This window comes from Wasmannia auropunctata, unplaced genomic scaffold (genome assembly GCF_000956235.1).
Source record: "Wasmannia auropunctata unplaced genomic scaffold, wasmannia.A_1.0 LD336031.1, whole genome shotgun sequence".
NCBI lineage: Eukaryota > Metazoa > Arthropoda > Insecta > Hymenoptera > Formicidae > Wasmannia > Wasmannia auropunctata.
In genome coordinates this window covers 595,435-612,018 of record NW_012026859.1, presented here as the reverse complement: position 1 = coordinate 612,018, position 16,584 = coordinate 595,435, and the positions used below count along the sequence as shown (strand labels likewise).

At 38.0% G+C, this 16,584-nt stretch overlaps 1 protein-coding gene across 3 annotated transcripts; it reads right to left on the bottom strand.

Annotated features, from left to right (window-relative positions):
• Positions 1-496: 496 nt before the first annotated feature.
• LOC105452483 lies at positions 497-11,956 on the bottom strand. Of its 3 annotated transcripts, XM_011693612.1 has the most exons (10): positions 11,801-11,956; positions 11,003-11,243; positions 10,761-10,819; positions 10,544-10,685; positions 10,072-10,243; positions 2,733-2,881; positions 1,919-1,977; positions 1,500-1,641; positions 1,216-1,380; positions 497-897 (listed from the first exon to the last, which is right to left on the bottom strand). In XM_011693612.1, exons 2-10 carry the CDS (start codon positions 11,141-11,143, stop codon positions 751-753), a joined length of 1,176 nt encoding a protein of 391 aa, XP_011691914.1. In that variant the 5' UTR covers positions 11,144-11,243; positions 11,801-11,956; the 3' UTR covers positions 497-750. The 3 variants fall into 3 exon arrangements, with proteins under 3 accessions (XP_011691914.1, XP_011691912.1, XP_011691911.1); XM_011693610.1 differs by lacking the exons at positions 10,072-10,243; positions 10,544-10,685; positions 10,761-10,819; positions 11,003-11,243; positions 11,801-11,956 and adding an exon at positions 3,516-3,621; XM_011693609.1 differs by lacking the exons at positions 10,072-10,243; positions 10,544-10,685; positions 10,761-10,819; positions 11,003-11,243; positions 11,801-11,956 and adding an exon at positions 3,245-3,493.
• Between the last annotated feature and the right edge of the window lie 4,628 nt (positions 11,957-16,584).

Below are 16,584 nucleotides of genomic sequence, written 5' to 3'. Positions count from 1 at the left end.
CAAAGGCAGACCGTTCTTGGAAACTATGCTCAAAGTTTTCCCGTTGTTAAGTGACCAGCAGAGGTGAGAATATTTCCAACTTTACGCCCGCGAAATTTCGCGGAGAACATATATTATCCCGTGATATTTTAATAATAACTTTCCTCCAATATTATAAAGTGATGACTGACGAAATAGGATATTAACTAATCTTATATTTGGAAACATAACGGATAAAATACAATTTTTGTGCTATTTGCAATTGAATATTTATTTACAATTAAAGTGAGTTAATTAAAGTTTTTATACGCATAATTTTTTATTTTCTGTTGCGCTAATATAATGCGTATTTTAGAAAAATAATTCGTAATAATAATATTGCTAAATTTATCGTTATATTTTTTAATCCTGTCATTTTAGTTTTATAAATTTAAATTAAAATTTCAAGTTTATCGATTTATTTATGTGTTAAAATTAATTCATCATAAAAATCAATAATAAAATAGAACAATATATTTCGAACTTGTTTTTCCAGAATTCAGATTTTTAATTCTGTTTTATTTTTATTTTTAAAGCTTCTTGTTAAATCTAAATATTACATGTCTTTACTACATATTAAATGCCATTAAATTAGCACTCGCTTAATTTGTTTAACAATCATAATTTATTTGTGCAAAATCGAAATCTATGATATATAAAAATACTACAAGACAACTGTAAAAATATTAAAGCACCAATGCATTATACAACTGTTAAATCTATGTTACGAGATCACTTCTTTTTTCGAAGATTATCAACAAAATCTTTAAATGCCTTTATACCGACGCTTTCGATTTCATTGTATTTGGGAGCTTCGGCTTGGATCCTGGCAAACCATCTCAGAATGTTGCTATATTTACTCAAGTCGTGGTCTATAAGCTGCAAGAAGGGAAACGTTAAGTTTAAATTGCTATGTCAATGTTATTTTTATTATAATAATTTGCAAAACTATATATCTTTGATAAATTTGTATTTTTTATTTTATTTGTCTGCAATGAATATACTTATACGCGCGAAGTGTTACGAAAATTAAAAAAACCATAAAAACTGACTTAAAATTAATATTACAAATAACAACAGAACTAATAATATTTTATTTAAAAAGAAAGAAATTTTTCTATCTTACACTAACAAATTTCCGATTTAATGAATGATAGAATCGCGATGATGTATGTCTGCGTAAAATCAGTTTCTTACCTTAAAATTAGAAATGGTAACGACCAAGGTAAGGTCAGCGAGAGTTAAGGTTTTTCCCGCAACATAATTTTCCCCTTCTAGGAATTTGTCCAAGAAACTCAAGGCATTGTTTATCTTATCAAATTTTGCTTGCTCAGGAGTGACGCCGGAAAATACCAGCGGATACTGCAATTAACGTTTACATACATGTATATGTATGGGCATCAACTCTGATAGAGTCTCTGATCAATCATTGTGCATTGAGTATGATTTACAAAGTATTATACAATCCAAGGCTAACTTACGTAATAATCGGCATATGATTGATACAGAGTTCCCAAGTCGAAGTATAGTCTCTGATCAACCAAGGCGCGTTTTTTCGGGTCTTTTGGATAGAGAGAATCGTCCTTGCCGTACTGATTGACCAGATAGGTCATAATCGCGCGGCTGCAAATCGATGCAAGCTCGTAAATAATTCATAACGTAATAAATAACATTAATTTTACGAATGAATTTGTAAAAAACATATGTATGTATGTATCTATCTAATATGTATATACAAATCTGAAATCAGTTCGCTTTATGCAAATATAAAATCTAATAGTAAGTTAAACTTAAAAAAACATGAAAGTCGAAGATTATAGGGAAAAATATATTTATTTCATATATGTGAAAATTGCAACATTCGTTAAATGTTAAGATAAAAAGATTAATAAATGAATACCTTTCCCATAGGTACAAGCCATTATCATCCAATGTGGGTACCGTATGTTGCGGATTCATCTATATCAAAAACAAAACGTAAAATAATAATAATAATTTTAAATCTATATAATCTATTAAATCTATTAAATCTGTATAATAATATATAATGATTTTAAATAAATTTAGAATATTCTTTTATTCGATAAGTCAATTACGAAAATTTAAAAACACAAATATGCTATATATTTTGTTATTTAAAGAAACGGTTTTTTAAAATCAAAAAAAAGTTTGAACAATTTTTAGTTTTTATCATAAATTACTGTGTATCTATCTTTGCCGTATTAATGCATGTCGATGTTATTGCAAAGTAAATTTATATATTAAAAAATCAGTATGAAAAGAAAAATAAAATGTATGTAAACAGAATATTTAATGCTTTCGTTATATAAAACATTTTGTTATTTACGTAAAATGTTTCTACACCTTCAATATTTTCAATATGAAAAACCGTAGTACGCCAATAAATATGTTGCGCAACATAAACATTAAGCGACACGGTAGCAATACGAGGCCAAGTATTATCGATTCCGAAGAAGTGCCATTTAAGCAATTTGCGATAGAAACTCACAAAGAAACCGGCTTAAAAAAAAAAATATTAAACAAAGAAAAATATTCTAAATTTTTTAAATAAATTATTTTTAAAAATAAGGAAATTCTAAATACTGCTTTTGTGTACTTATGCCTTTGATATAAAGATAATTTAATTTAAGGATCCTCGGGCACTTGTATCCTTATATGTTTCGTTTTGTAAAAAAAACTCCATTACAAGTCACCTTAATAAATTCGGGTTTCAGGTGCTCGCCGGCCATGAGATCAACATTCTTCAGGTTTATATCCACTCCTACGGCTGCCGCCGCCAAGCGCACGGCCCGGCATGGCGCACTTCCGGGAACTTGGTAAAGATCGATGGGCATCTTGAAATCTGCGAAAACGCGCGACGCGCTATTAATGAAGTGGTCAGCGTGATCGATCGCGCGTCAAGGTATTCGGGAGTATTCGAGCGCGGCGCGAAACTATATAGTTTCGACGATACGCGCCGGATCGAGGTCGAAATTTTCGTGTATCGAACACAGAACACAACACTGATTTATTTGCGCGCGACTGAAAAGCAGAGAGGGAACGAAGAACAGCGAGAGCGATACAACGTCAGGCGACACAATCTGTCGACATTGTCGCAAAACGAATCGAATGTAAGGCACGTAAATTTGCGTTATCAATTAGTCAGAAGCAAAACTTGTCAATTATAGGTGAGTTAACGGTATAATGAGAGTGAACCGGTGCATACCGCCGGTGGCTTTACACATTCAACTAGGCACTGGGCAGAGACATGGAAAACGACTCCAACAAGTTTCCACGTTTCATAAATTATCGCGTAACGAGGGAATGCAATTCAAGCACTCCGAATTTTATTGTAAAGTCGCGACCTCGCGCACCGTGAATCACAAATATTCGCAATCGTTCAAGTGGCCTTATCACTTTAGCAGTTTTGGCGAATTGCTCGTGACAGGCGGAGAGAAATGTGGCGGGTTGAGAAAAGTCACAACCGGGCTGCGAACCTGCAGTTTGTATTCTCTGGAGGCGCGTAGCACGAGATTATGGCAGACTGTCTAACCAACTTGCTCGTTCGGGCTATTTATAAAGCCCGCGTAACACGGCACAGCCTCTACGCCGCACGCACGCGGGAGTGAGATCGATTATGCGTCAAGGGGTTCTCAAACTACTTGCTATGTAGGTATAGTCGCGAGAGGAGGGGGGAGGCGTTGCCACCTTCCTGCCTCGTCACAACTTTCTCGATCGCGATCCAAACGTTCCATTTACATAATAGCGATAAAAATTCTCTCTCGCAACACGAGCGAGGCACGAGCGATATACCTACATTATTAAGAGATCGGGCGTCCGAGTGGCGAGTAACGATACCCTACTTGGCACGAATCGACCTTACTGACTACCCAATCGCTCCTGCTCGCTACGCTATCATTACGCTTATCTAATTTTGCAGCAAATTTTTAGCAGTTCGGTGAAACTTGCATAAATTCATTATTCAATGTTTCAGCGTTTCGAAATACGAATAATTACGTTCCTAATGTATCAATTCGCAAAATTTGCGCGAAATTGAAAAAAAAAAACCCCGCTAACAAGTTGGTCTTGCTTAAAGAGCATTCTGATAAGCCCCGTCAGTTCAGATACTTAAATACTGCGATTTAATTTGCGATACACTCAGCATTTTTGAGGTAGATACTATATATACTAGGTATATACTAGTCTTTATCGGCTAACTAGCGCTAATTAGTTCTAGCATGTCGATAATTCGCCGCCATACAAAAAATGTGCAACTCATGCTCATCTTTACACATTATGAGGAAACTTTGAAGTTCAGCATTGCCGTTGTTAGGTTTACTGATTCAGCGAGATTTGAATTGGCAGCGGAAAAAGAATGACGTTGATTCACCACTGGGTAATGCAACATTAGCTCCTTAACGAACGTATCTTATTTTGTGTTAATAATGATAATTTTATAGTATAAATAAATAAATTTTGGTATAAATAAAGTGGTTTTTGTAATAATAAAGAATTTTCCTTTAAATCTTATAAAATATTTAATTTTAAGGAATGTGATGTCAACTAACAGCTGTTAAGTTGCTTTAATTTGAAAGACATTAATGTAATTACGGACTAACTTAAAGGAACTTAATTGTTTGTTTAAAGTCTTCAGAAGGCAGAGATAATTACAGTTGAACAAGTGAATTTTCTATGTTACACAAAGTCTGCAATAAGTTTGCGAAACAAGAGAGGAGTACAATGCTACAGACACACATTCATTTCGATTCTTCTGAAAGTTACGTAAATTTCACAGGGTCGCCTGTTTATACGGAATACCATCTTCCGGGAACGCCGAGACTTAGACAACACGGCACTTTGTAGCAAGTGAAAGCAATTGAGTCCGAGTGTCTGCGTAGCCTTGAGTCTCAAGGTTTCGCCTTCCTACACTGACGTGTACACTCGATGTGTTGCGGTGCAGCATCGTGCGGATCGTAACGAACGAGGTATCACCGATGATCACCGTGAGTACTGAGAGCAAACGCTGCGAAGCCGAAATTAATCGTAAAGGGATAGTTATACCGGGCAAGAGCACGATTCTCTTGAGAAATAATGAAAGATATCCAGCTTTTCTAAGTTACAACACAGAGGCAAACTCTCCTTCCCCTCTCCATTTCCTCTGTTCCTTCAGTTTAATTTTAAACAAACTTTACATTTTACCTAAATGATGTTTATTTAAGGGTCGGATACTAAAATACTTCGGTTTGTGTATCAAAAAGATGGGTCCTTCCTAACTCGATATTTGCTGAAGGAAAATCCTTCAAATAATCCGCAACTGAACGGAGCACCGGGACGCTCCTATGTGTACGCGCCCGTCTGTGTGTACGCGCGCTCGCTCGTGTGCGTGACATTTAATTTTATTTTTCCGATTATATAACGCTTTAGCCTTTGTGCATGCTTATAAACTGTAAACTAACACGTTTTTATGTTTAATGACTCTTTTACGAATGAATAAATTGTCAGTTAGCCAATGCAATATTTTGATGTTTTTAATGTTTAATCAAAATTCCTTGTTTCTCTGAGGAACAAAATAAATACTTGTTTTATTTAGAATATATCAAATGCAATGCAACAATCTTGAAATTCGTATAATCTTCGTATACTACAGTAATTCTAACTGTGATTTCTATATAAATCGGAAATAATAGTGAAGCAGAATGAATTTAATGTGTGCGTATATTAATATTCAATGTAACATTATAACAATCGCAACTACCGTCTGCGGTAGTTATATGCAAGTTAAATGCGATTCCGTGTAAGTTATCTACAAAAAAATTGCTTCAATTATTTTGATCGCCGACTATAGTCAGCAAATACGATAAACAGTCGCGATCGATGGCTGCGTACGTAAACGCTATATGTATGAAAACTGCGCCTTTTTTTCTAGATCTACGCAAAGTTAACGTCGTGCTCCCACGCAAACGTGCGGCGCACATAACGTCAAGATCGTAATAAGCTCATGCGAGCTGCTTTTCGAATTAGCATGCTGCAGCGCGCATTCAAGAGACTGTGTCTCGAAACTGGACGGACGGTTTTAATCGGTTGCGGTTGACCGTCCGTGGCGCAACTTTTCCGGAAGGAGAACGCGAGAAGCATTATCGCGTAAGCAGCTCTATCGAATTATTAGCCAGTTGCGGTTCGGCCGCATGTTTAAACTTTTAACGCAGTTATATACTTAGGAATTTCCTACAAAGCAAATTAATTCTCCGCGAAACTAACTAACGTAAAGCGATTAAGTTGATAACGTCGATAGATTATCGCATAAGCGGTTAGATCGGATTCATTTGTTAAAAGTTTTTTTTTTACGTCGCGACATTAAAGTTAAACCTCGCTATATTATAGTTTTGACCATGATAGTTTTCTATATGTAAAACAATTAATAGATATCCGATTAATATATGAAAATTATATTTTTATTTAAAAAGAAAGACATTTGCATTTTGCAGGTGCGTTGATGCAAGAGAATAGAATTTCTAGGAAGCTTACCTTTTCTTCTTTCACTTTATCTTATAAGAAAGAGCCCTGTTACTAGAATCACCTTGTATAGACCGTTTTCCTAAGCACCAATTAAAGTTAAGTAGATTTTTACTGGTTCTCGTAAGAGAAAATGTGTGCATGTTTTTAAGTATGCCACTGCAAGTCATTTGAAAAATAGCTTGTTTTTGAAAAGGTGTCTTTTTTATAGCTATTTATTAATTAAATGTATAATTAAAAATATCATGTATACTTAATACATAATGTTGTGTGTATAAAATGTGAAATAAATATAATAATTATTTTATTATATTTATTACATATTACATATATGTATGTTAAATATTATTATACAAATTATATAAAACGTAATATTCTCGTGCTTTATACCAAATTACAATACTATAGATTAATCTGATAAAGACACATTATTTTTTTATACATTTTATAAATTGTAAATATCTGGAAGGTTATCTAGTGAGAAAAAGAAAAATCGCTTCGACAGCATGAGCCGACAAATGCGGCAACAGAAGTTTCTTGCCGCCTTCGAGAACGGACTGGATCCTATCCTAGCTGTGAAACGCATTCCCGCCTCGTCATCGTCATACACTGGTTACTCGCCGGTTGTTGCGTAATTGTTCGTAATAATGCAGCAGGGGCAACCAATACATACACATGTATACCCACTACCAGCGTTAGCGGAGATAAACCATTAAATGATACATGCAAGATACATTATCCGTGAGGATATCCAGGGCCGTCGAAGAAATCAACTGATATAAAGCGCAATACTTATAAAATGAATGAAGAAAAACTTTATTAAAATTATACTTTATACATCATTGTTCATATTGATAATATATAGAAATATTACAAAAATATTATAATACTAAAGTAATTGTACAAATACAGCTTTTTATAAGTTATTTTCTCTTTTTAGCGCAACGTATATTTTATAAATGTTCTTTTTCGAATGTATGAGATCTCGGTTACATTACAATTAAAAAAATTTTTAACCGATCAACTAATACTAAGAAAGATGAAAAAATTTTTAACAAAACCTGACTTATCGAGTTCTTTTTAGAGCGTCGGATTCTGATACGTACTTTTTCTCCCCCCCCCCCCCGTCTTATCGGCATTGAGGACAGCTAAATATAATTAAATGAAGTTACATGATAAGTATGACTCTTCACTGCAAGATAAGATATTAAAACCATCGATAACATTTTTTATCGTCATTGCGAATGTTGTAATTATGTTGTTGAAGTTACTCGTTTGACGTAGTTACGTCCACTAAACTTTTCAGTGAATATCGTACCATGTCCCTAATTTTTTTATTGTTTCATGCAATCCATGCTCTATTCACGATTTTTGACATTATTACATGGCCATTGTATAAAGTGTTGATACAATTCTTAGTGCGACAATTATATACATTAAATATATTTCTGATATAAATGTAAAAGCTGCATTATTTATTTTTATTTCTAAAATTTGAATCATATAAATATTTTTTTTTAATGATTCATAATTTCAAAAATATTATCCGATATTGTTAAAACCGTCATTAAAATTTCAAATGAATTAAAATATGATCTATCTATAATTTCTGAGTTCTGTTTTTATATGTAAAAATCAAATATCTCATTATATTTCTATTTTGTGATCAAATCGAAATAAAAAAATTAGCGACATATTTTACACAGCGTTATATTTTATTTCTTAACAAAGGGGTTAAACCATTTTAGGCAATTTGGAGAGCACGCAGAGATCGTTGGACTCATTTTTTTTCTTACTCAATTTTATTTGCTGAATCCAAAAATCGTAATTAAAATTATCTCAATATCCGAAAAATATTTGTTTTCACAAAGAATTGTTTTAAACAAAAGAAATCAATAATTTATTATATCATTTTGTGATTCTTTAGTGCAAGCTTTAGTAAAAGCCACGATTTTAATAAAAATAAGAGAAATTTGCTGACATGGCTCAACAAAATAATAAACTATATTATTGTTTTCGTTTGTTTAAAGTGAAAAAAATATTTTCCGGATACTGAGACAATTTTAACTTATACAATTCTTAATTTAAGCAAGTGCAATTGAGTAAGAAGAAGGGTAAAATCAACGATTTCTTCCCTAATTACCTAAAATACATATGCTCTTTTAAAGATTTTTATAAAGAGAGTGTAAGAAAATTATATGTTGATATAAAATTTAAATATTAACAATATTGCACGCGTGACGATGTATAAGCATCTTTCTTCTTTTATTTTTTTCTCTGTTTCGCTTGCGTGACGAGACGATAGAAAATGAGTTTGAAAACATTTAAACAGACTTATTCTTTTCCTTCTATTCTTCCTTTTCATTTTACTCATTATGTTTTTCTAATGCTTCCTTCTTTATTGCTTTTTCAGCGCGCTACAAGTAACGTTTAGCTGTCACTCTCTAACAGATTTAGAATTAATATAGGAACGTGTGTGTGTTATTCTTCTTTCGCTCTCTAAGGTTCTGTCTGTGTAGAAATCAATAACGATCGCTTTAAGCTTTTATCTTGTTTCAATGATTGTTATCTATCTCGTTACCCACCACACGCGCTGAAGAAGAATAATACGTTTCGTGCACCTGAAAACTTTTATGCTTTGCATGACTGGACGTCACGCTGTAATTAAGAAAATGAAGTGTAATGATGACAAGACAAGGTATATAACGACACCGTTGACTTTATATAATTCACGGTTCGACGTTGCCATTATATTCTCTTCAACATTTGCCGGATGAATATTGATTCTTGTTAGCTTTAGGAATTTCATCGTGGACACCCATTTACAGGAACAAGTTATGGCTGTAAAAGTAATGAGAGGAGGTGAAGTGTTGGGGAAGATAAAAAGACACAGGTCATCTTCAGTTGCAGAATTAATTATAAATTAGTTTCTACAGAAGTATATTTTTGTCAAACTTAATTTTATACACACACTTTAATAATTTGATTCGAATCTCTCGCTCTACTCCGTGCACGGAGAAAGAACTGTAGCTATCGCAAAGATGTAACGTCTAGACAAAGGAATCCGCTAGGTAAGCTAAGTATGCAATAACAACAACGCTTTGAAAGCGCTTATATTATCTGGTTTATTATAACAGAGCCGTTGAAACGCCGTGGGAACGCGAGGGCAAAAAGTGAATTTTAAATTCTATAAGGTATATAATAATGAGATTCCATGTCTAATCTCGATCTCAGGTAAACGAGTTACTATCGATCCTCCTCGCGCTTTAGGCGTGCACAAATATCCATATCCACGTTAACTAGATTCCTGCAGGCTCGCGTGGTACGTCTCGGTAAACGCTTTAACACCCATAGCGTGCACCTCCTCGAATCCGAATCTCTCGAGGCTTTCCTTGCACCGATCGTAATACGCGGCAACGTTATCGTAACGGCCGATATCGAAGTCGAAACACTGCAATCGAGAAATCGGTCTACGGTTGGTATATTTGCGTAGACGACTAATCGAATATATAAAGTCATTCCCCCGCGCGAGGCGGAGACTCACCAGCATCGTGCAGATAGTTGTGCTGATCGTAAAATCGGCGACGGTCAGATTATCGCCGGCCGCGAATTCTCTGCCGTCGAGGAAAGCGTTGAGCACCTCGACCGATTTCTCCACTCGAGCTAGATCTGCCTCGTTAACTGAATTGGCCAGACCTCGGATCACCGGCATCTAAACGGTGACGATGTATTATCCGTCCTCGTGTCAACAAGCGATACCAAAGAAAAGAGAGAATTGTGCCAGAGTATAATATTACACTGTGCACATATAATATAGCTCCGAGTGTCCCGGAGGCAGAGGACATTTTTTTAATTATAATCGAATTATTGTGGAAAGGAATTAATGGGTGATTGAATGGAAACTGACAAGAAAATATCAATTTCATTAAGAATATCCAGTGAACGCTGATGTAGACTCGGTCGTAATATTAATTAAAAAAAAAAAGAGAATTTGGAACAAATCAATACGTACATAGCATTTGAACATATTACAATAGAGACTGCCAGCATCGAAAAACATCATTTGATCGACTTTGGCCTTTTCCTTCGGATCCTTCGGGTAAAGGGAGTCATTTTTCGCATATTTGCTGATTAAATAAGTCATAATAGGGCGACTGTAACAACACAGATTGCAGCTCAATGTTAAGTGTGCTTGATTACAGAGATTAAAATATAAACTTCTCAGATACCTTTCCCACAAAATAAAACCGTTGTCGTTGATGGTTGGTATTGTATGTTGCGGATTAATCTAAAATCAAATTAAATTAAAATATCCCTGACAGCTTAAAACTTGAGATTTTTTTGTACTTTCAACGCCTGTTTATAAAGTCTCTATTGTCCTGCAGATCGAACCTATATTTATAAGAGTTACTGAAGAGAACTAAGAGTTACTAAATCTATGCGGAAATAAGAGCAGCGTAAACTAAAGAACCTGTAGATATTCCGGCGTCAAATGCTCCCCCTTCGTGAAATTTACGATCTTGTAGTTAAGATGAATGCCTATGGCCTTTGCGAGTAGCATAACGGAGCGACAGGGTGGACTTGGCGGTAAGTAATAACAATCAATCGGCATCTCGCTGCTTCTCCTCGCTTCTCTTGTTGTTTTCGTTATTTTTTTCGCGCGTCTCTCGCCCCGCTTCACGTTTCTCCCGCTTTAGATTTTTATACTACAACTTCAAAAGAAAAACTTTTCAAATTTGTAGACCTTAGATCTACGTGCACCGCCCGCCGCTGCGTGCAAATTTCCATCGTGCCTTAAGCTTTAAAAGCGGGACGAGATATCTTTAGGAACAACTTTTCTGATCATTTCTGCACGACACGCGTACGCGTAATTTTTGATACAAGTGAATACAACTTATTACAGACGAGAACATTATAAATATAGAAGAGATAAGTTTATGACAGTTGAAGCCAAAATGGGATTGTTAAAGCGTTGAAATGATAATGAGGTCGGGTGTAAAATAAGACGCTGGGAGTTAAACAAGATGCAGCGAAGAATTAAATTTTCTGTCATAAAGGGGCAAGTTTATTATTAAACACGTTCTTCACTAATTTGGGATATTAAATTAAGCGTTAATAGTGCAAAGAGACATTTGCGGTACGCAAATATACGTGAATAGCCACGATCTCGCGAGAGATCGCGGCAATCGCTCTCCGTTCCAATTACCGTTAATGCAGTAATTCCGCTAATTAATGCGTCGTTTAAATGGCTTTCAAATGTGACCCTTACCTGTGAGCCCCGTTCAAACTCGACCAATTGATACGAATCGATGATACTTGTGACCGTTAGGCATCAGCTTAATTAATTGGCTTATCGTTCATTCCGGCGCGGGTGTATACATAACCGGAAATACGTCGCTCATCGTCTCTTTTAGTGGTGATAGTTTGTCTTCGTAAGGAAACGCGACGTGTGCAAAGGTGGAGAAAAGTGCGCGCGCACAAACCAGTCGCAAAGTTACCATAGCAATAGCGTGCCGCCAAACAAAACCGCGAAACTCCAACGTTGACATTATCCGTTACGATCGAAAGTTTCCCGGTAAGGTCGATCGATCGGTTAATAAAAACAGGAAAGACGTTACCCAGTAAATGGAACTTGCTCCACTGCAGGCGTAACGTACAACATGCACGTAAATGGAGCGACGGAAAACACGTCGAAAGTGATATTATTCTTTTATTCGAATTTTATTCGATATTTTATTCAATAGTAGAGAGCGATTGACTAGATATTTTGTTTCGAAAGAAGTTAAAATTGCATGCGTCATATAATATATATATATATATATATATGGCACATTTTGACACATTTCATGCGTGTAACTTTCATTCTTGTCTCATAAAATAGAAAACGTTCCATAGAGAATCAATAGAGTCATTTGTTTTCTAGCCTATACATACGAGATATATGCGTATACGCTCCCGAAATAAATAAATTTTTCCTCCGACAAAATAAATTTTTGCGAGCAAACCGCTGATCAACTACCGCCATCGAAGATTGTGATCCCGGGGGCAAACGGCGGGTCGTAACGTTGATCGACAATCGCGCCGGGGCGTTACGTTGACCGTTAGGCGGGCTCCTTTTAATTCTCCGGTTGCGAAAGTGGTGATTTCGGTGCAACGTGGCCGGCGTAGCGGGGCGGGTGCTTTTACGACGCGCCGCGTTAACGGCGTATGTACCCGCAATTCTCACGGTTTTGTTTGCGTCGCGCACCATTCGTCTCAATAAATTTCTTCAGTTACCGCGCGTTCTACCGTCAATCTGCGAACGGGACGTCGCGGTCACCGACCTCATTTTTCGAGAATAAATTCCCGCTGCGCTATTAATGTGACGTGCGCGCCTGCATACGATGGCGATATAATTTTAATTAGCTTCGGAAATGCGCGCTCGTGTAGCGGGGGATGAATGGGAAGATCTGCAGAACACGGCGGCGTGTCGTCCCGTGTCGCCGCGGTGCCAATTCAATAACGCGCATACGCAGAGACGCTTGCTAATTGCCTCGGTTTAGTTCCGGCAGCAATTTGCGACGAACACGGACGCTCTATTGACCGACACGAAAGAAACCCGGAGTGTGGATTCGATCGGGCGCGTTACATTGGACGCGTGACCAACTGTATTCCCAGCAACCGGATGTAACCAGCCGACGGTACGAGCTTAACCGGCGACTTCCGCAGTCGATAGCGCGCGTGGTCTCGAGGACCCTGGAGAAATCAATATCGAAGAAATCTTACGTTTAACAACGCGTAAAAAGACGTAAGCCGCACGTCTCTTCGCAAGCTCGTCGCATGCAGGTCGGATTTTTCAAATTTAAAGCTTTAATTAGAATAAATTTTAATAAGAAATTAATTAGCAATGAAGTGAATTTTTCAATGGAATTCGATATGTGCGCTACCGAATTGGCAGACGTGAAATGTCTAAAAAAAGATGTCGTATATATGTATTATATATACATATACGCATCTATATATGCATACATAAAAATGTAAGTACTTGTAAAAGATATATTCCTAATTTCTACATTATTCTTCGGGTGGCTCCACCACGTCTTTCGCGCATTTTTATACACGCGGACGAGATCTCGTTAAATTCGCGGTGTATCGTACTTGAGAAAATTATATGTTTGTTGCGACGGCAGCAACAAACGGCTGCCGACTGTTGATAACGTTGCGGAATGGCCGCAATGCCGGGCGAAGTTGCTTCCCCGTACGCTTGGTTGTTATCGCAGCGAGCGTCGTCGGGCGTGTCTGTGGTACGATTATCGATTAGCCCCGGCAAATCCACTGAGATGGAAAATGAAATAGCCGCGCGCGTCCCGTGCTCCGGCTCATCGACGGGGGCGTCAGGGAAATGCGTGATCTATCAACCCTATCGGCGTTACGCTCGCGCTCCGCAGGGCTCGTCGGGTTGCTGCCCCGCGCGCGCGCGACGGACGCCGGTAATATGTTTTAATAATGGGAGCATAATGCCGCGTAAAATGCGCCGTACCACGTATTGTATCACTCGTATCGGTATACCCGTACGAAATCCACCGGCTGTATGTTTTATTGGGGGATTATCAACGTAACACGAGTGCGCGCACCCCGCGCGATCTCAATGTCGGGCGCTCGTTTCGCGCGTCCGGTCAATATGACCGTCCCGCCGCGCGCATCCGGAGCGAAATCCGATACACTTTTGTTTACGCCACGCCTGAAATATTAAATGAGCGCCGGAGAAACGCGCGATAATTATCGCCGCGCGACGCTAAAGCGCTTGTAACATTGACGCATCGCATTGCATCGCGCGCGCGCGTGTATGTTTATCTGAATTATCCCCTTATGAACGAATAATGGGAACTTGGCCGCGCGCGCGGCTCGCTGCCAATATTATCCGCGCCCATAAATATCAAATTTCGAGTTCATCGAAGATGATCGAGCAATTAGGGCCAAAAATTATTGCTACCGATGGATTAACGGGCGGTTTCGACGTCGATATACGTCGATATTATGTTAGTCGACCGCGCGGCTCTAGCGCGTTCGACAAAGGCCCAGGAGGGATGAAATTCTCGTTCGACGCGCGCTCTCGCCAAACGATTTAATTTGCCTTCGAACGAAGTTTACAACGACGCGAGATAATTATGACGCTATCGCGCCGGCACGTCGCCGGTGAAAATTTGATTTTACGAGCGAAGAAATACGTTTTCTTTACCGCGCGCCATCTTATTCCTTCTCACCTCCCGACGTGGCCTCCTCCCCTTCTCTCCCACCCCCTTCGGTCAACCTTACAGTCGAAGACACCGCGTCAAAAGTAGCAAAAGGACACGGTTCGAATGTCCGTCCATTCAGCACAGAAGGGAGAGCGCAGCATCCCCCGATGGCATCGCGGTACGTAAAAAAGATCAAAGCGTCAGACTACGAAGACGTGTGTGCCGGGCGGCGCGTCTCGCGACGGGGAACGTCGCTTTATGCCTTTGCAACCCGTTCCGCCGTTGTCACTCGAGAAGTAGCAAAGATGTTACCAGTTCCAACGAGTTCCAAGGAGTTACGAACTGCTTCCAGCCCCCATCCCCCTCCTCCGCCCCCCCCCCTTCCCCAATGTTAGTTCCCATTCGCTTTCTCGCTACATCGCCAGGGGAATCGGTTGTTACGAGACGCGATTTCCCCATGCTGGAATCACGGCTTCAGGTAAGCGTTACGTCAAACCGGAAAATAGCAGAAATGGTTTTCGCTTCTGTATAATTGCCACTAATGCTGATACGCTGTACTCATGCATATTCAATTTATCGTTCGTATGTATCTTTGACTATTATGATTAAATATGGATCATTTGGTTTAATTTTTTTTATTACCTTCCAATATAAAATATTAAAAATGTTTTTGTTATGTCGAATCGAGTGGTATTTATTAATAGAAATAAACTGGTCTTTGAACTCGATAGAAATAAATTCTATTTTCTATTTGTTATAGAAAGGAGAGAAAGAGAGAGAGGGGCGTTCAATATCAATTTCGTCCTCTTCATCATTCAAAAGTTCATCAATGCGATTTTCTCACATTTTATACGAGAAACGAAGAGAGAGAGAGAAAGAGAGAGAGAGAGAGAGAGAGAGAGAGACTGACTCGTTATCCCTTTCGTCAGGTAATTAACGTGCCGTTGTTGCGTAAACGGATTCATTTGCGGATACATCTGGTTTCCCGAAGTTCCCCTCGGCGTTGCATATTGCAGCGGGCCGACGGTATGCAAATCGTTCGATCTCGCTTCTGATCGCGCGACGCGAAGAAGTCATCCGTCAAATTTCTTCGCCCGTCCATGCATCGATCGAGCGTATTTGGTGGTCGATCGATACGCGTATCGCCATGGTTCGCGCGTTCCCGGAAGTAATTAAGTATCCAACGAAATCACTGTGTTGCAGGATGGCTCAAAGCAATTCCAAAAGCACCCTCGGGGCAGGCATAATTCGAATCGCGTTTGAGTGGTATAAAGTGGCCATATTCGGCCACTTTTTCCTAACGCGCGGCTTCGCTGAAACCGGTTTTCACATTAATCATTATCGTATCTGCCTCCAATAACGAATGTAACTCGCCCGGTGTCAGCAGGAGCTTTGGAGTAAGTGGTAAATAAATTGCCCCTGACTGCATTAATTTTAATGTCAATTAGATCGTTCCGCTCATAATGACTTACCACTGCAATTTCCGCACACTATTCGGTAACACTGTTGTCGTTCGTTGCTCGGCAAGGATAATTTGCAGTTCGTTCATTCGTTTGTCCGATCAATTTAATAAAAATTGCTAATCGTAATTAAAAACATCCGTAAAAATCCGACTTTCTGAGACACTTTAAAAATCAAATACCTCGTAGAAATTTATTATTCCGTGTGCAACTTTAGAGACATAATGTGAAAGATTTATTTCATTTTAATATTTTATTTAATCACTGGATTATGTTGCAGTCTAAAAAATATTTAATTATTATTTTAAATTATTTTCATATATAGATAATTTAATTATCCTATTTTTAAGCTGAAGATATATGATTTTCATTCTTTG

Coding starts and splice junctions, on each gene's coding strand:
- LOC105452483 (XM_011693612.1), bottom strand. CDS start 11,143: ATGCCGATTGATTGTTATTACTTACCGCCAAGTCCACCCTGTCGCTCC. Junction 10,686..10,760: donor GGTTTTATTTTGTGGGAAAG/GTATCTGAGAAG, acceptor GTGTTGTTACAG/TCGCCCTATTATGACTTATT. Junction 1,381..1,499: donor AATCATATGCCGATTATTAC/GTAAGTTAGCCT, acceptor CGTTAATTGCAG/TATCCGCTGGTATTTTCCGG.